Source organism: Anomaloglossus baeobatrachus, chromosome 6 (genome assembly GCF_048569485.1).
Source record: "Anomaloglossus baeobatrachus isolate aAnoBae1 chromosome 6, aAnoBae1.hap1, whole genome shotgun sequence".
NCBI lineage: Eukaryota > Metazoa > Chordata > Amphibia > Anura > Aromobatidae > Anomaloglossus > Anomaloglossus baeobatrachus.
Genome location: NC_134358.1, coordinates 547,090,597 through 547,105,596, shown reverse-complemented (window position 1 = coordinate 547,105,596; position 15,000 = coordinate 547,090,597). Strand labels below are relative to the sequence as shown.

At 47.9% G+C, this 15,000-nt stretch overlaps 1 protein-coding gene across 1 annotated transcript in view; it reads right to left on the bottom strand.

Moving 5' to 3' along the window:
• Window positions 1-2,667: 2,667 nt before the first annotated feature.
• AKAP9 (A-kinase anchoring protein 9) overlaps window positions 2,668-15,000 on the bottom strand; it is a 357,327-nt gene continuing 344,994 nt past the window's right edge. Inside the window, exons 44-52 of the mRNA XM_075316166.1 lie at window positions 13,699-13,772; window positions 13,450-13,558; window positions 12,949-13,131; window positions 8,989-9,186; window positions 6,396-6,628; window positions 6,231-6,316; window positions 5,609-5,741; window positions 3,262-3,383; window positions 2,668-3,149 (exon numbers count right to left, since the gene is read on the bottom strand). Coding sequence (XP_075172281.1) covers window positions 3,106-3,149; window positions 3,262-3,383; window positions 5,609-5,741; window positions 6,231-6,316; window positions 6,396-6,628; window positions 8,989-9,186; window positions 12,949-13,131; window positions 13,450-13,558; window positions 13,699-13,772 — 1,182 coding nt within the window. The 3' untranslated portion in view covers window positions 2,668-3,105. The remainder of the gene's footprint in view (window positions 3,150-3,261; window positions 3,384-5,608; window positions 5,742-6,230; window positions 6,317-6,395; window positions 6,629-8,988; window positions 9,187-12,948; window positions 13,132-13,449; window positions 13,559-13,698; window positions 13,773-15,000) is intronic.

The window sequence follows — 15,000 nt, the reverse complement described above, 5'->3', positions numbered from 1 at the left end:
GTAGTGCTCACTCATCACTAGTTACCAGTACTGAGCACCCGAGCATGGTAGTGCCCGCTCATCACTAGTTACCAGTACTGAGCACCCGAGCATGGTAGTGCCCGCTCATCACTAGATACCAGTACTGAGCACTCGAGCATGGTAGTGCCCGCTCATCACTAGATACCAGTACTGAGCACTCGAGCATGGTAGTGCTCTCTCATCACTAGTTACCAGTACAGAGCACCCGAGCATGGTAGTGCCCGCTCATCACTAGATACCAGTACTGAGCACTCGAGCATGGTAGTGCCCGCTCATCACTAGATACCAGTACTGAGCACCTGAGCATGGTAGTGCCTGCTCATCACTAGATACAAGTACTGAGCACCCGAGCATGGTAGCGCCCGCTCATCACTAGATACAAGTACTGAGCACCCGAGCATGGTAGCGCCCGCTCATCACTAGATACAAGTACTGAGCACCTGAGCATGGTAGTGCCCGCTCATCACTAGATACAAGTACTGATCACCTGAGCACGGTAGTGCTCGCTCATCACTAGATACAAGTACTGAGCACCCGAGCATGGTAGTGCTCGCTCATCACTAGATACAAGTACTGAGCACCTGAGCATGGTAGTGCCCGCTCATCACTAGTTACCAGTACTGAGCACCCGAGCATGGTAGTGCTCACTCATCACTAGATACAAGTACTGAGCACTCGAGCATGGTAGTGCCCACTCATCACTAGATACCAGTACCGAGCACCCGAGCATGGTAGTGCTCACTCATCACTAGATACCAGTACTGAGCACCCGAGCATGGTAGTGCTCTCTCATCACTAGTTACCAGTACTGAGCACCCGAGCATGGTAGTGCCCGCTCATCACTAGATACCAGTACAGAGCACCCGAGCATGGTAGTGCCCGCTCATCACTAGATACCAGTACTGAGCACTCGAGCATGGTAGTGCCCGCTCATCACTAGTTACGAGTACTGAGCACCCGAGCATGGTAGTGCCCGCTCATCACTAGTTACCAGTAGAGAGCACCCGAGCATGGTAGTGCCCGCTCATCACTAGATACCAGTACTGAGCACTCGAGCATGGTAGTGCCCGCTCATCACTAGTTACCAGTACAGAGCACCCGAGCATGGTAGTGCCCGCTCATCACTAGTTACCAGTACAGAGCACCCGAGCATGGTAGTGCCCGCTCATCACTAGATACCAGTACTGAGCACTCGAGCATGGTAGTGCCCGCTCATCACTAGATACCAGTACTGAGCACCTGAGCATGGTAGTGCCTGCTCATCACTAGATACAAGTACTGAGCACCCGAGCATGGTAGTGCCCGCTCATCACTAGATACAAGTACTGAGCACCTGAGCATGGTAGTGCCTGCTCATCACTAGATACAAGTACTGAGCACCTGAGCATGGTAGTGCCTGCTCATCACTAGATACAAGTACTGAGCACCTGAGCATGGTAGTGCCTGCTCATCACTAGATACAAGTACTGATCACCTGAGCATGGTAGTGCCCGCTCATCACTAGATACAAGTACTGAGCACCTGAGCATGGTAGTGCCCACTCATCACTAGATACAAGTACTGATCACCTGAGCACGGTAGTGCTCGCTCATCACTAGATACAAGTACTGAGCACCCGAGCATGGTAGTGCCCGCTCATCACTAGATACAAGTACTGATCACCTGAGCATGGTAGTGCCCGCTCATCACTAGTTACGAGTACTGAGCACCTGAGGATGGTAGTGCCCGCTCATCACTAGTACCGAGCACCCGAGCATGGTAGTGCCCACTCATTACTAGTCACTAGTACCGAGCACCCGAGCATGGTAGTGCCCACTCATCACTAGTTACTAGTACCGAGCACCCGAGCATGGTAGTGCCCGCTCATCACTAGTTACTAGTACCGAGCACCCGAGCATGGTAGTGCCCGCTCATCACTAGTTACTAGTACCGAGCAACCGAGCATGGTAGTGCTCACTCATCACTAGATACAAGTACTGAGCACTCGAGCATGGTAGTGCCCGCTCATCACTAGTTACTAGTACTGAGCACCCGAGCATGGTAGTGCCCACTCATTACTAGTCACTAGTACCGAGCACCCGAGCATGGTAGTGCCCACTCATTACTAGTCACTAGTACCGAGCACCCGAGCATGGTAGTGCCCACTCATTACTAGTCACTAGTACCGAGCACCCGAGCATGGTAGTGCCCGCTCATCACTACTCTCTAGATATAACAAAAATTGTGTGCAGGATGATATGGCGCAAAAAAAGGCACTAAAGAAACCTTCCAAGGGTTCATTTTTGGCGGAGATGTCGGAGGTTACCCAGGATACCCGGATTCTGTGCGTTATGTGTTATTCTGCCCACGCTGTGGCTCTATATGGTACAGTCATGTTCATCCACCAACCATGACTTTATGGACCTTGTGCACAGCCATGGGGAACAGAAAAGGATCTTCACCAAACTGTAGCATTGACATGACCTTTCGTTGTAAATGGGCGTCCAATTCCTGAACATCGGCCGGGCCCCATTCTCCTTCTTCCGCCACATTGTACGTCAGGCACCGTACAGTCCCGTAGCTGCAGATGTGGTGGTCGGGACTTGCTGACAATACACAGCATTACAAAAAGCAGCCGATCCTTTCCCCGAATGAACCGTCCAATCGTTAAAATGATGAAATTTATTTCAGTACTTTGACAAAATACCCAGAAAATTCAAAACTTCTACCATTACAAAAATAGGTCTCTACATATATGTTATGTTCAATCCGCGACGCCGCTCGAGCGAATGTCCTCAGACATGACAGTCGTTTCCGCCTCCCGTTCCGTAATACATAAAAAGTTCCTGTCACCCCCGCCCCTTGATAAATACGTATAAGTTAATCATTTAAATTAGAAATCCACATAATGTACAGGTCATCAAACGGCTGATTACAAAAAAAAAATAATAATACACAAAAAGCTGATATACAGAGAGTCGCACTGCCGGCTCCGGTGTCCGATTGTTCTTTGGGCGGATGTTGGTCCCACGAGAAGCACAATGCGGGGAAACAGAAGCAGCGCACTGGTACAAAAGGCAATTCAAGTATTGCAAAAAAAGGACATTATCTTCTTATACTGTAGTGTGTTGTGCTGTGTGTACTCGGCCCTGCGGAGGGAAGCAGAATATTCACCATAGTGATCATAATTGGTAATTCCAGTACTGGTAGTGCTGTAAAATTCCCTTCATCCATTAAAGGCATTTTCCTGTTATATCATACCTGATGGCACACTTCCTAATCGTTTCTGTAAGGCCTCGAGCCGTGCGATATAATCAGTGAGCGCCCGGTCAGGGTCGTAGTTCTGAAGATGGGAGCAGGGACTCAGCTCAGAAGACACATATCTGAGAAATAAGGAACAAAGAAATATTGAGACGACGGAGAAAATCCAAACTGATGGGTCACATGTCACATATATACACCGGACACACACGGCCATATACACGGATATATACACGGATATATACACGACCATATACATGGCCATATACACGGATATATACACCGCCATATACACGGATATATACACCGCCATATACACGGCCATATACGCGGCCATATACACGGCCATATACACGGATATATACACGGCCATATACACGGCCATATACACGGCCATATACACGGCCATATACACGGTTATATACACGGTCATATACATGGATATATACACGGCCATATACACGGATATATACACGGATATATACACTGCCATATACACGGATATATACACGGCCATATACATGTCCATATACACAGGGATGCACATCACTCGTACGTGTTCACAAACTCTTATCCATCCGCTGTGTTCCTTAGAAAATGCAAATTTAGACTTGAGTGTGGTAAAACGCTCCAGATTTATCAGAGTGGTTCATGCTGTTTGATAAATCTGTCTAATTTTCGGACCGTCTACCCCATTATGTACCAAAAATATGCACCTCAATTCTGATGTGAATGTTAGGCCAGGTCCTTTCCGTGATAACCCAGCCCCATATCAGCGACACCCCTTATGTCAGGTCAGAAAAGGGCTTAAAACACCCGAGCATGGTAGTGCCCGCTCATCACTAGTAACGAGTACTGAGCACCCGAGCATGGTAGTGCCCGCTCATCACTAGTTACGAGTACTGAGCACCCGAGCATGGTAGTGCCCGCTCATCACTAGTTACGAGTACTGAGCACCTGAACATGGTAGTGCCCACTCATCACTAGTTACAATTACAGAGCACAAGAGCATGGTAGTGCCAGCTCATTACTAGTTACGAGTACTGAGCACCCGAGCATGGTAGTGCCCGCTCATCACTAGTTACGAGTACTGAGCACCCGAGCATGGTAGTGCCCGCTCATCACTAGTTACGAGTACTGAGCACCCGAGCATGGTAGTGCCCGCTCATCACTAGTTACAATTACAGAGCACAAGAGCATGGTAGTGCCCGCTCATCACTGGCTACAAGTACCAAGCACCCGAGCATGGTAGTGCCCGCTCATCACTAGTTACGAGTACTGAGCACCTGAGCATGGTAGTGCTCACTAATCACTAGTTACAATTACAGAGCACAAGAGCATGGTAGTGCCCGCTCATCACTGGCTACAAGTACCAAGCACCCGAGCATGGTAGTGCCCGCTCATCACTAGTTACGAGTACTGAGCACCTGAACATGGTAGTGCCCACTCATCACTAGTTACAATTACAGAGCACAAGAGCATGGTAGTGCCCGCTCATCACTGGCTACAAGTACCAAGCACCCGAGCATGGTAGTGCCCGCTCATCACTAGTTACGAGTACTGAGCACCTGAGCATGGTAGTGCTCACTCATCACTAGTTACAATTACAGAGCACAAGAGCATGGTAGTGCCCACTCATCACTAGTTACGAGTACAGAGCACCCGAGCATGGTAGTGCCCGCTCATCACTAGTTACGAGTACTGAGCACCTGAGCATGGTAGTGCCTGCTCATCACTGGCTACAAGTACTGAGCACTCGAGCATGGTAGTGCCCGCTCATCACTAGTTCTGAGTACTGAGCACCTGAGCATGGTAGTGCCCGCTCATCACTAGTTACGAGTACCGAGCACCTGAGCATGGTAGTGCCCGCTCATCACTAGTTACGAGTACTGAGCACCCGAGCATGGTAGTGCCCGCTCATCACTAGTTCTGAGTACTGAGCACCTGAGCATGGTAGTGCCCGCTCATCACTAGTTACGAGTACAGAGCACTCGAGCATGGTAGTGCTCACTCATCACTAGTTACGAGTACTGAGCACCCGAGCATGGTAGTGCCCGCTCATAACTAGTAACGAGTACCGAGCACCCGAGCATGGTAGTGCCCGCTCATCACTAGTTACGAGTACTGAGCACCCGAGCATGGTAGTGCCCGCTCATGACTAGTTATTACAGGGGCATACATCTTTAACATGACACGGAGTGTCGTTCAGACTGCAGCTCTGGAATAAGGCTCTGACCACCACATATACTGCTGCTTATCTCCTCTGATATAAATCATCCATTGCAGATGGCCACCGTACACTTGTATCGCTGTATATACACCACTGGGTAAAGAGTGATTATTATACCTGTGCTGGGAATTCACAGTGGACTGTGGGGAATCAAAGCCAGAGCGGGAGCGACACGACGAAAGCCTCTGCTCCCCGTATATGTCCACACTGCCGGCCGGATGATACGGGGAGTCCGTCCTCACCTCATTCCCTGCGAGGGATGTAATATTATTAGTGCCATTTTATACTGACAATGTGATCTAAAAAAACCAAACACTTCTGCCTGGAGCCCTGTACGACTGTAATCACCAAACCCCCATATTCTTGTGAATAACCAGACATGGCCGTACATATAGGTGTGGGGTCCACTCCAGGAGGTGGATGATGTTGGGTTGGCCTCTTGCTGCTCCATATCTCTTATAGGGCTGTAAGTCTCCCTCATTTTACCACTTTTAGGGAAGGCAATGGGGTCTGACCTGAGCCCTCCATCCCCACTTATTGCTTCTATGCTGCTATTCCCTCCTTTGGCTCAAAGAATTGATCAATTATTTGCTAAAAATCTCATTTTTTTTATTATAGTACAGTTGGAATAAATCTGTGAATTTTCACTTTTTATATGATGCATGCCAATTTCAGATCGTGCTGGCTCCTTTTTCTCCTTTGCAGGTATATTCTGCAGTGATACAAGACCTGGTCTTACCTAACATTTGCCCAAACCCATTGCGGTTAGCGGTTCCCGCGGCCGGACTGATCGCTCGCTGCCAGCGTCTCACTAGAAACTTCATCCTGAAGGGGAATATTAACGTAATAAATAACCGAATCCTGGAGCTGCGTCCCAATGTCATCACGCAGTCAAATGCTTTACCTGGAGATGGCGATTGCCACGCGAGCCGCAGAACGGAAGCGAGTAAAGGCCCGGGAGTGCTTAGTAATGACCTCCAGGTCAGTGTAGGACGGCTGCCCCCCCATCCTGGCAATGAGCACCAGCGTGGCCTCCTCGCACTCCTGGAATCCTCCCAGTAACAGCAGCAGGTACTTCTTCTGGTACACCAGGGCTTTCCTGAAGCTCTCCGACCGCAGGTACTTTCCGTACACTCTCTGCAAGAAGGACATGGAGCCGGTGTTACCCATATTGTGTGCAAATACCCAGCATGGTAACTCCAAAGTGGGATCCACATGATCCATAATGAAGAGGACCTAAGCGCTCCCCTCCAGAAGGAAAAGAACTATCGAGAGCCACTTATAAACTCTAAGGGTTGGACACTGGATTAAAGGATGGATACCTAAGGAGGCATCAGTCAGGACCATGGGTGCCAGAGCCCCCGCCGGTCATCTTCCCTTTCAATTATTCCTCCTCGCCTTCCAAAAGCTGGAACTTTTTAATTTTTTTTGTGAATAGAATTGTATAAAGGCTTTCTTTTTTGCAGTACGGGGTGTAGATTTTATCGTTACCATTTTGGAGCCCATGCGAATTTCTGATCTGTTTTTATTCCATTATTTAGGATGGTGATGTGACGAGAAGTCAGAAATTCGGCCATTTCAATTTTTTTGGTGTTTATTGTATGGGATTAATAAGATTTTTATTAGTTTGGACAATTATGAATGGGGCAATATCAAAAAGTTATTTTTTTATAGATTTTTTTTGTAAAGCGGGAAGGTTTATATATACATTTCTAATATATAAAGCTGAGTGTGTGTGTGTGTCCGCTAAAGGAATCCGTCGCATTTACGATCACAAAATTTTGCAGACACCTCATGTGACTCAGGGAATGTCATAGACTGTTTTGACAGGAAAATTTAACCACGCGCTTTACAGTTACTCTCCACAAATCCTGACTCCATTAAAGTCAATGGAGCAGTGAGCTGCAGGTTATTAATAGCAACTGTCAGTGGTTGCTATAGGAACAAAAGATGTTCATAGTATAATAAGCTTATGTGTGAGGTAATATGATGTTGGTGGGGAGACAGAAAGAGACAGTTAAGGGTACTTTACATGCTGCGACATCGCTAGCGATCTAGTTAGTGATATGAAATTCTAGATCGCAAGTGCGATCTTTTGAGAGCGCACATAGGTTATTAAACGCATGTGCGATCTCGAAAGATCGCACTTGCGATCTAGAATTTCACATCGCTAACGAGATCGCTAGCGATGTCGCAGCATGTAAAGTACCCTTTAGATAAAGAGACAGAGGCAGACAGACCCGGAAAAGAGTAAGACCCGGAAAAGAGACAGACCCGGGAAAGAGACAGACCCGGGAAAGAGACAGACAGACCCGGGAAAGAGACAGACAGACCTGGGAAAGAGACAGACAGACCCGGGAAAGAGACAGACAGACCCGGGAAAGAGACAGACAGACAGACCCGGGAAAGAGACAGACAGACCCGGGAAAGAGACAGACAGACCCGGGAAAGAGACAGACAGACCCGGGAAAGAGACAGACAGACCCGGGAAAGAGACAGACAGACCCGGGAAAGAGACAGACCTGGGAAAGAGACAGACAGACCCGGGAAAGAGACAGACAGACCTGGGAAAGAGACAGACCCGGGAAAGAGACAGACAGACCCGGGAAAGAGACAGACCCGGGAAAGAGACAAACCTGGGAAAGAGACAGAGAGACAGAAAGACAGAGAGAGACAGACAGACATAGAGACAGACACAGAGATAGAGAGAGACTGATACAGGGACAGATAGAGACACAGACAAACAAGGATAGGGAAAGAGACAGACTAGGAGAGAGATATGGACAGTTACTATCCCGGGCAACCCCGGGTACTTCAGTATATATATATATATATATATATATATATATATATATATATATATATATACATACACACATATATATATACATATACACATACACTTTTTTTATCATTATTGTTTCCCATTGGGAAACGTATACAATATTATCATATTATCCATTGTGTATGAAGCCCAGCCACTACCTCTGGGCTGAGCTTCATAGGTGAATAAACATGGCAGTCAAAGAAATATTCAGTGAGCTCCCGGCTACCATGACACCTCACAATCATGTTATGGTAGAGAAGAATGGACGATGGGAGTCGGAAGAGATGTCTTCCATAATTTCCAACCCCTTAAATGCTACGGTCTTACTGATCAGTGGCATCAAGTAGTTGGGCTGCTGAGATCGGAGCTAGATCCAAACATAGCAGATTTAGGTTCAGGCTGTATAAAACAGCCGACACCTGCGCTGCACGGAGCGGGCACACCTATGGTGGATGTTGCCAAATGAATCATGGGCAAAGAAACTATCCCAAGTGTCATATGTCCTGACACTTGCCTGTGTTTCCCAGTGCGGCGCCAGCTGTGGGTGGCGCTATAATGACAGTATCTCCTTCTGGAGGAGAGCTAACCTGCCTATGGAAAGCAGCACTAGTTCTTACCATCCAGGCCCCCGCACCCCTACACAGGCCGTCCTGGATTCCCCCACATCTACCTTCAGAGCTGCATTGTCCGTGTCTCGCCCGATGTCTCTCTGCATGGTTTCGTTTCTCAGCTCGGCCTTCACTTTGGAGAGTTCGGCCTCCATCTGTTTCAGGGACTTGTGCAGGGTCAGTTTCTCTCTACTCCAGGCCTCTCGCTCTTCGGTGAATGAATCTACGTTGATGGTGTGATCCCAGCTGGACGGCGAGGACTGCGGGAGAGAAAGTGGAGACGTCAACACTCGCCTCCACATTTACATCATGTAGTATGGACGACACTCGCACAAAAGACATTCAGGAGCCACAAAGTATTTTACCCCCAAAATAAAAACACTGAGATCAACTCCCGATATAATAAAAAAAAACACAAAGTAGAGAAGATTTTCTGAATGAGGCGTAAAAGCAGAAATTCAGGTGAGGGGGAAATGACGCCACTCCATTAGTGCAAGGTATTAAAAGAGTATAATAATACAAACAAAAAAACGAGCATCCCTGGTGGTCAAGAGGGTAAAAAAGGGGTTATTAAAAATAAACAACCACATTACAAGTGGTATAGGGTAATAAAATAGTTAAAGTGATCATTGTTTGTAGCTTAGGTTAGTGGCAGGGATATTGCCGGTGTCCTCGGTGGTCTAGGGTAAATGGATGAGTTGATTATTGCTTCCCTGGTGGCCTAGGGGTAATGAGAAATGTATTCTTTTGTTGCTGGTGGTCTAAATTTATAAAGGGGCTTATGTCTGGTCTCTTTTCAGGCTCGGACAGGGAGCTAATGTGTTGATGATGTCCAGTTACCCCTTTACTGATCATACACAGCAGTGCAGGAAGGGACAGAGGCCTGCGAGGCTGAGCCTTAATGATGGGGCAGAGAGAACATGATATACTGCCTGATCATCCTTAATGATGGGGCAGAGTGAACATGAATATACTGCCTGATCATCCTTAATGATGGGGCAGAGAGAACATGAATATACTGCCTGATCATCCTTAATGATGGGGCAGAGAGAACAGGAATATATTTCCTGATCATCCTTAATGATGGGGCAGAGAGAACATGAATATACTGTCTGATCATCCTTAATGATGGGGCAGAGTGAACATGAATATATTTCCTGATCATCCTTAATGATGGGGCAGAGTGAACATGAATATACTGTCTGATCATCCTTAATGATGGGGCAGAGTGAACATGAATATACTGCCTGATCATCCTTAATGATGGGGCAGAGAGAACATGAATATACTGCCTGATCATCTTTAATGATGGGGCAGAGTGAACATGAATATACTGCCTGGTCATCCTTAATGATGGGGCAGCGTGAACATGAATATATTTCCTGATCATCCTTAATGATGGGGCAGAGAGAACATGAATATACTGCCTGATCATCCTTAATGATGGGGCAGAGAGAACATGATATACTGCCTGATCATCCTTAATGATGGGGCAGAGTGAACATGAATATACTGCCTGATCATCCTTAATGATGGGGCAGAGAGAACATGAATATACTGCCTGATCATCCTTAATGATGGGGCAGAGAGAACAGGAATATATTTCCTGATCATCCTTAATGATGGGGCAGAGAGAACATGAATATACTGTCTGATCATCCTTAATGATGGGGCAGAGTGAACATGAATATATTTCCTGATCATCCTTAATGATGGGGCAGAGTGAACATGAATATACTGTCTGATCATCCTTAATGATGGGGCAGAGTGAACATGAATATACTGCCTGATCATCCTTAATGATGGGGCAGAGAGAACATGAATATACTGCCTGATCATCTTTAATGATGGGGCAGAGTGAACATGAATATACTGCCTGGTCATCCTTAATGATGGGGCAGCGTGAACATGAATATATTTCCTGATCATCCTTAATGATGGGGCAGAGAGAACATGAATATACTGCCTGATCATCCTTAATGATGGGGCAGAGAGAACATGAATATACTGCCTCATCATCCTTAATGATGGGGCAGAGTGAACATGAATATACTGCCTGATCATCATTAATGATGGGGCAGAGTGAACATGATATACTGCCTGATCATCATTAATGATGGGGCAGAGTGAACATGAATATACTGCCTGATCATCCTTAATGATGGGGCAGAGTGAACATGAATATACTTCCTGATCATCCTTAATGATGGGGCAGAGTGAACATGAATATACTTCCTGATCATCCTTAATGATGGGGCACAGTGAACATAAATATACTGCCTGATCATCCTTAATGATGGGGCAGAGTGAACATGAATATACTGCCTGATCATCCTTAATGATGGGGCAGAGTGAACATGAATATACTGCCTGATCATCCTTAATGATGGGGCAGAGAGAACATGAATATACTGCCTGATCATCATTAATGATGGGGCAGAGTGAACATGATATACTGCCTGATCATCATTAATGATGGGGCAGAGTGAACATGAATATACTGCCTGATCATCCTTAATGATGGGGCAGAGTGAACATGAATATACTTCCTGATCATCCTTAATGATGGGGCAGAGTGAACATGAATATACTTCCTGATCATCCTTAATGATGGGGCACAGTGAACATAAATATACTGCCTGATCATCCTTAATGATGGGGCAAAGTGAACATGAATATATTTCCTGATCATCCTTAATGATGGGGCAGAGTGAACATGAATATACTGCCTGATCATCCTTAATGATGGGGCAGAGAGAACATGAATATTTTTCCTGATCATCCTTAACGATGGGGAAGAGAGAACATGAATATACTGCCTGATCATCCTTAATGATGGGGCAGAGTGAACATGAATATATTTCCTGATCATCCTTAATGATGGGGCAGAGAGAACATGAATATACTGCCTGATCATCCTTAATGATGGGGCAGAGAGAACATGAATATACTGCCTGATCATCCTTAATGATGGGGCAGAGAGAACATGAATATACTGCCTCATCATCCTTAATGATGGGGCAGAGTGAACATGAATATACTGCCTGATCATCATTAATGATGGGGCAGAGTGAACATGATATACTGCCTGATCATCATTAATGATGGGGCAGAGTGAACATGAATATACTTCCTGATCATCCTTAATGATGGGGCAGAGTGAACATAAATATACTGCCTGATCATCCTTAATGATGGGGCAAAGTGAACATGAATATACTTCCTGATCATCCTTAATGATGGGGCAGAGTGAACATGAATATACTGCCTGATCATCCTTAATGATGGGGAAGAGTGAACATGAATATACTGCCTGATCATCATTAATGATGGGGCAGAGTGAACATGAATATACTGCCTGATCATCCTTAATGATGGGGCAGAGTGAACATGAATATACTGCCTGATCATCCTTAATGATGGGGAAGAGTGAACATGAATATACTGCCTGATCATCATTAATGATGGGGCAGAGTGAACATGAATATACTGCCTGATCATCCTTAATGATGGGGCAGAGTGAACATGATATACTGCCTGATCATCCTTAATGATGGGGCAGAGTGAACATAAATATACTGCCTGATCATCCTTAATGATGGGGCAGAGTGAACATGAATATACTGCCTGATCATCTTTAATGATGGGGCAGAGTGAACATGATATACTGCCTGATCATCCTTAATGATGAGGCAGAGTGAACATGATATACTGCCTGATCATCCTTAATGATGGGGCAGAGAGAACATAAATATACTGCCTGATCATCCTTAATGATGGGGCAGAGTGAACATGATATACTGCCTGATCATTGAGGGGAGTTTGAGGACTATTCTGGTCTTGTGACGTAGCCCCCCTCCTCGCATGTCTCTAGGTATAGCTGTAGCATAGCACAACCATTAACTCGCATTATAGGAATAAGCAGGATGGCATCTAAGCAATGAATCTGCAGGATGCAGGCTGCTCTCTACGACAGCTTGTACTCTGCAGATAAACAATATTACTTCTTGTCTGGCACCTACATGGTCTCCGGAGCCGTCTCGTGCCCTGTGATGGGCGACCTCGCCCTCCAGTCGGAGCACGGCGTTCTGCAGATCGTTCTTCTCGTTGGTTAGTCGGCTCACGTATCCGGTCAGCTCTGCGTTCTGCGTCAGCAGCTTCTCCGTCAGACTGTTTCCTGACATGCCTGGCGGCAACACCAGATTCTGGAACGACAAGTTGCGATCAACATGTAGTGAAATATCGGGACAACGGAAGTGTACAAAATAGCAGCTGAAGTAGGGGAGATGTGGTATGACAGGGGAGCCGATGAGAAAAATGGCTATGTATATTATCCACAAGACAAGCCTGAAGAATGACTAGAGGCCATCAAAAGAGAGGACCCTGGTTCAGCAGCCATGTGGGTAGTCCATGCCACCGATCCAGAGCCCTGTGAACGCCTCCTACGTGGCAGAGATTCCCTTCCCTGCTTTCATCTCCTATATGACCTAATGGTGCCACTATAAATGCACTTATCATATTACCTGTCCCTGGAGACACAACATGGACACTTGCTGCAGCTGAGACACAACCTCTTTGATGGCGCTTTGTGACCAAGCAAAGTCGTTATCGTCCGAAGCATCAAACGTCGCCCTTCAATGGAAGAAACCAAAGTAGAGATATGACAACAAATACAGCCAATATACCGTATGTTTAGTCTTATGAGCCTAATGACGCCGGATTATTAGTATGAGGCTAGAAAAGCGGTGAAACTAATGCGAGGCTGCAAAAACATCCAGTAGTCCAGAACTTCCACCTCCACCGCCAGCCAGGCACTCATCAGTATCACATATATAACCTGATGGATCTGTAAGACAAATCATGATTGATCGCCATCTGATTACAGTCCAAAAACTCAGAAACCGGATGGTTTAAAGCAGGGGTCTCAAACGCGGCTGGGTGTATGGGCCGCACACAGGAAAAAAATAATTTGAGGGGGCCGCATTCTTTTCAGGACAAAGTGACATTGGTAGTGGTACCATTTTTCTTTCTATACACCCTTGGATCACTGTTTTTGACAGTTTTACAATAACCACCGCATAGTAATTTTGGCCAACATCTTGTAGTAATGTGCCCCATCCTGTTTCCCATTCTGTAAAAATGTGTGCATCCTTGTCCCCTTGTAGCAATGTGCCCCAGCCTCAGCTAACACACACACACCCCCCCCCCCCGTGCAGCCTCAGCCAACACCCCCCACCCCGTGCAGCCTCAGCTAACACACACACACACACACACACCCCCCCCGTGCAGCCTCACAACACCCCCCCCACCCCGTGCAGCCTCAGCCAACACCCCCCCCACCCCGTGCAGCCTCAGCCAACACCCCCCCCACCCCGTGCAGCCTCAGCCAACACCCCCCCCCACCCCGTGCAGCCTCAGCCAACACCCCCCCCCACCCCGTGCAGCCCTCAGCCAACACCCCCCCCCACCCCGTGCAGCCTCAGCCAACACCCCCCGCCCCACCCCCGTGCAAGCCTCAGCCAACACCCCCCCCCCACCCCGTGCAGCCTCAGCCAACACCCCCCCCCACCCCGTGCAGCCTCAGCCAACACCCCCCCCCACCCCGTGCAGCCTCAGCCAACACCCCCCCCACCCCGTGCAGCCTCAGCCAACACCCCCCCCCACCCCGTGCAGCCTCAGCCAACACCCCCCCCCACCCCGTGCAGCCTCAGCCAACACCCCCCCCCACCCCGTGCAGCCTCAGCCAACACCCCCCCCCCACCCCGTGCAGCCCTCAGCCACAACACCCCCCCCCACCCCGTGCAGCCTCAGCCAACACCCCCCCCCCACCCCGTGCAGCCTCAGCCAACACCCCCCCCCACCCCGTGCAGCCTCAGCCAACACCCCCCCCCCCACCCCGTGCAGCCTCAGCCAACACCCCCCCCCACCCCGTGCAGCCTCAGACCAACACCCCCCCCCACCCCGTGCAGCCTCAGCCAACACCCCCCCCCACCCCGTGCAGCCTCAGCCAACACCCCCCCCCCACCCCAGTGCAGCCTCAGCCAACACCCCCCCCCACCCCGTGCAGCCTCAGC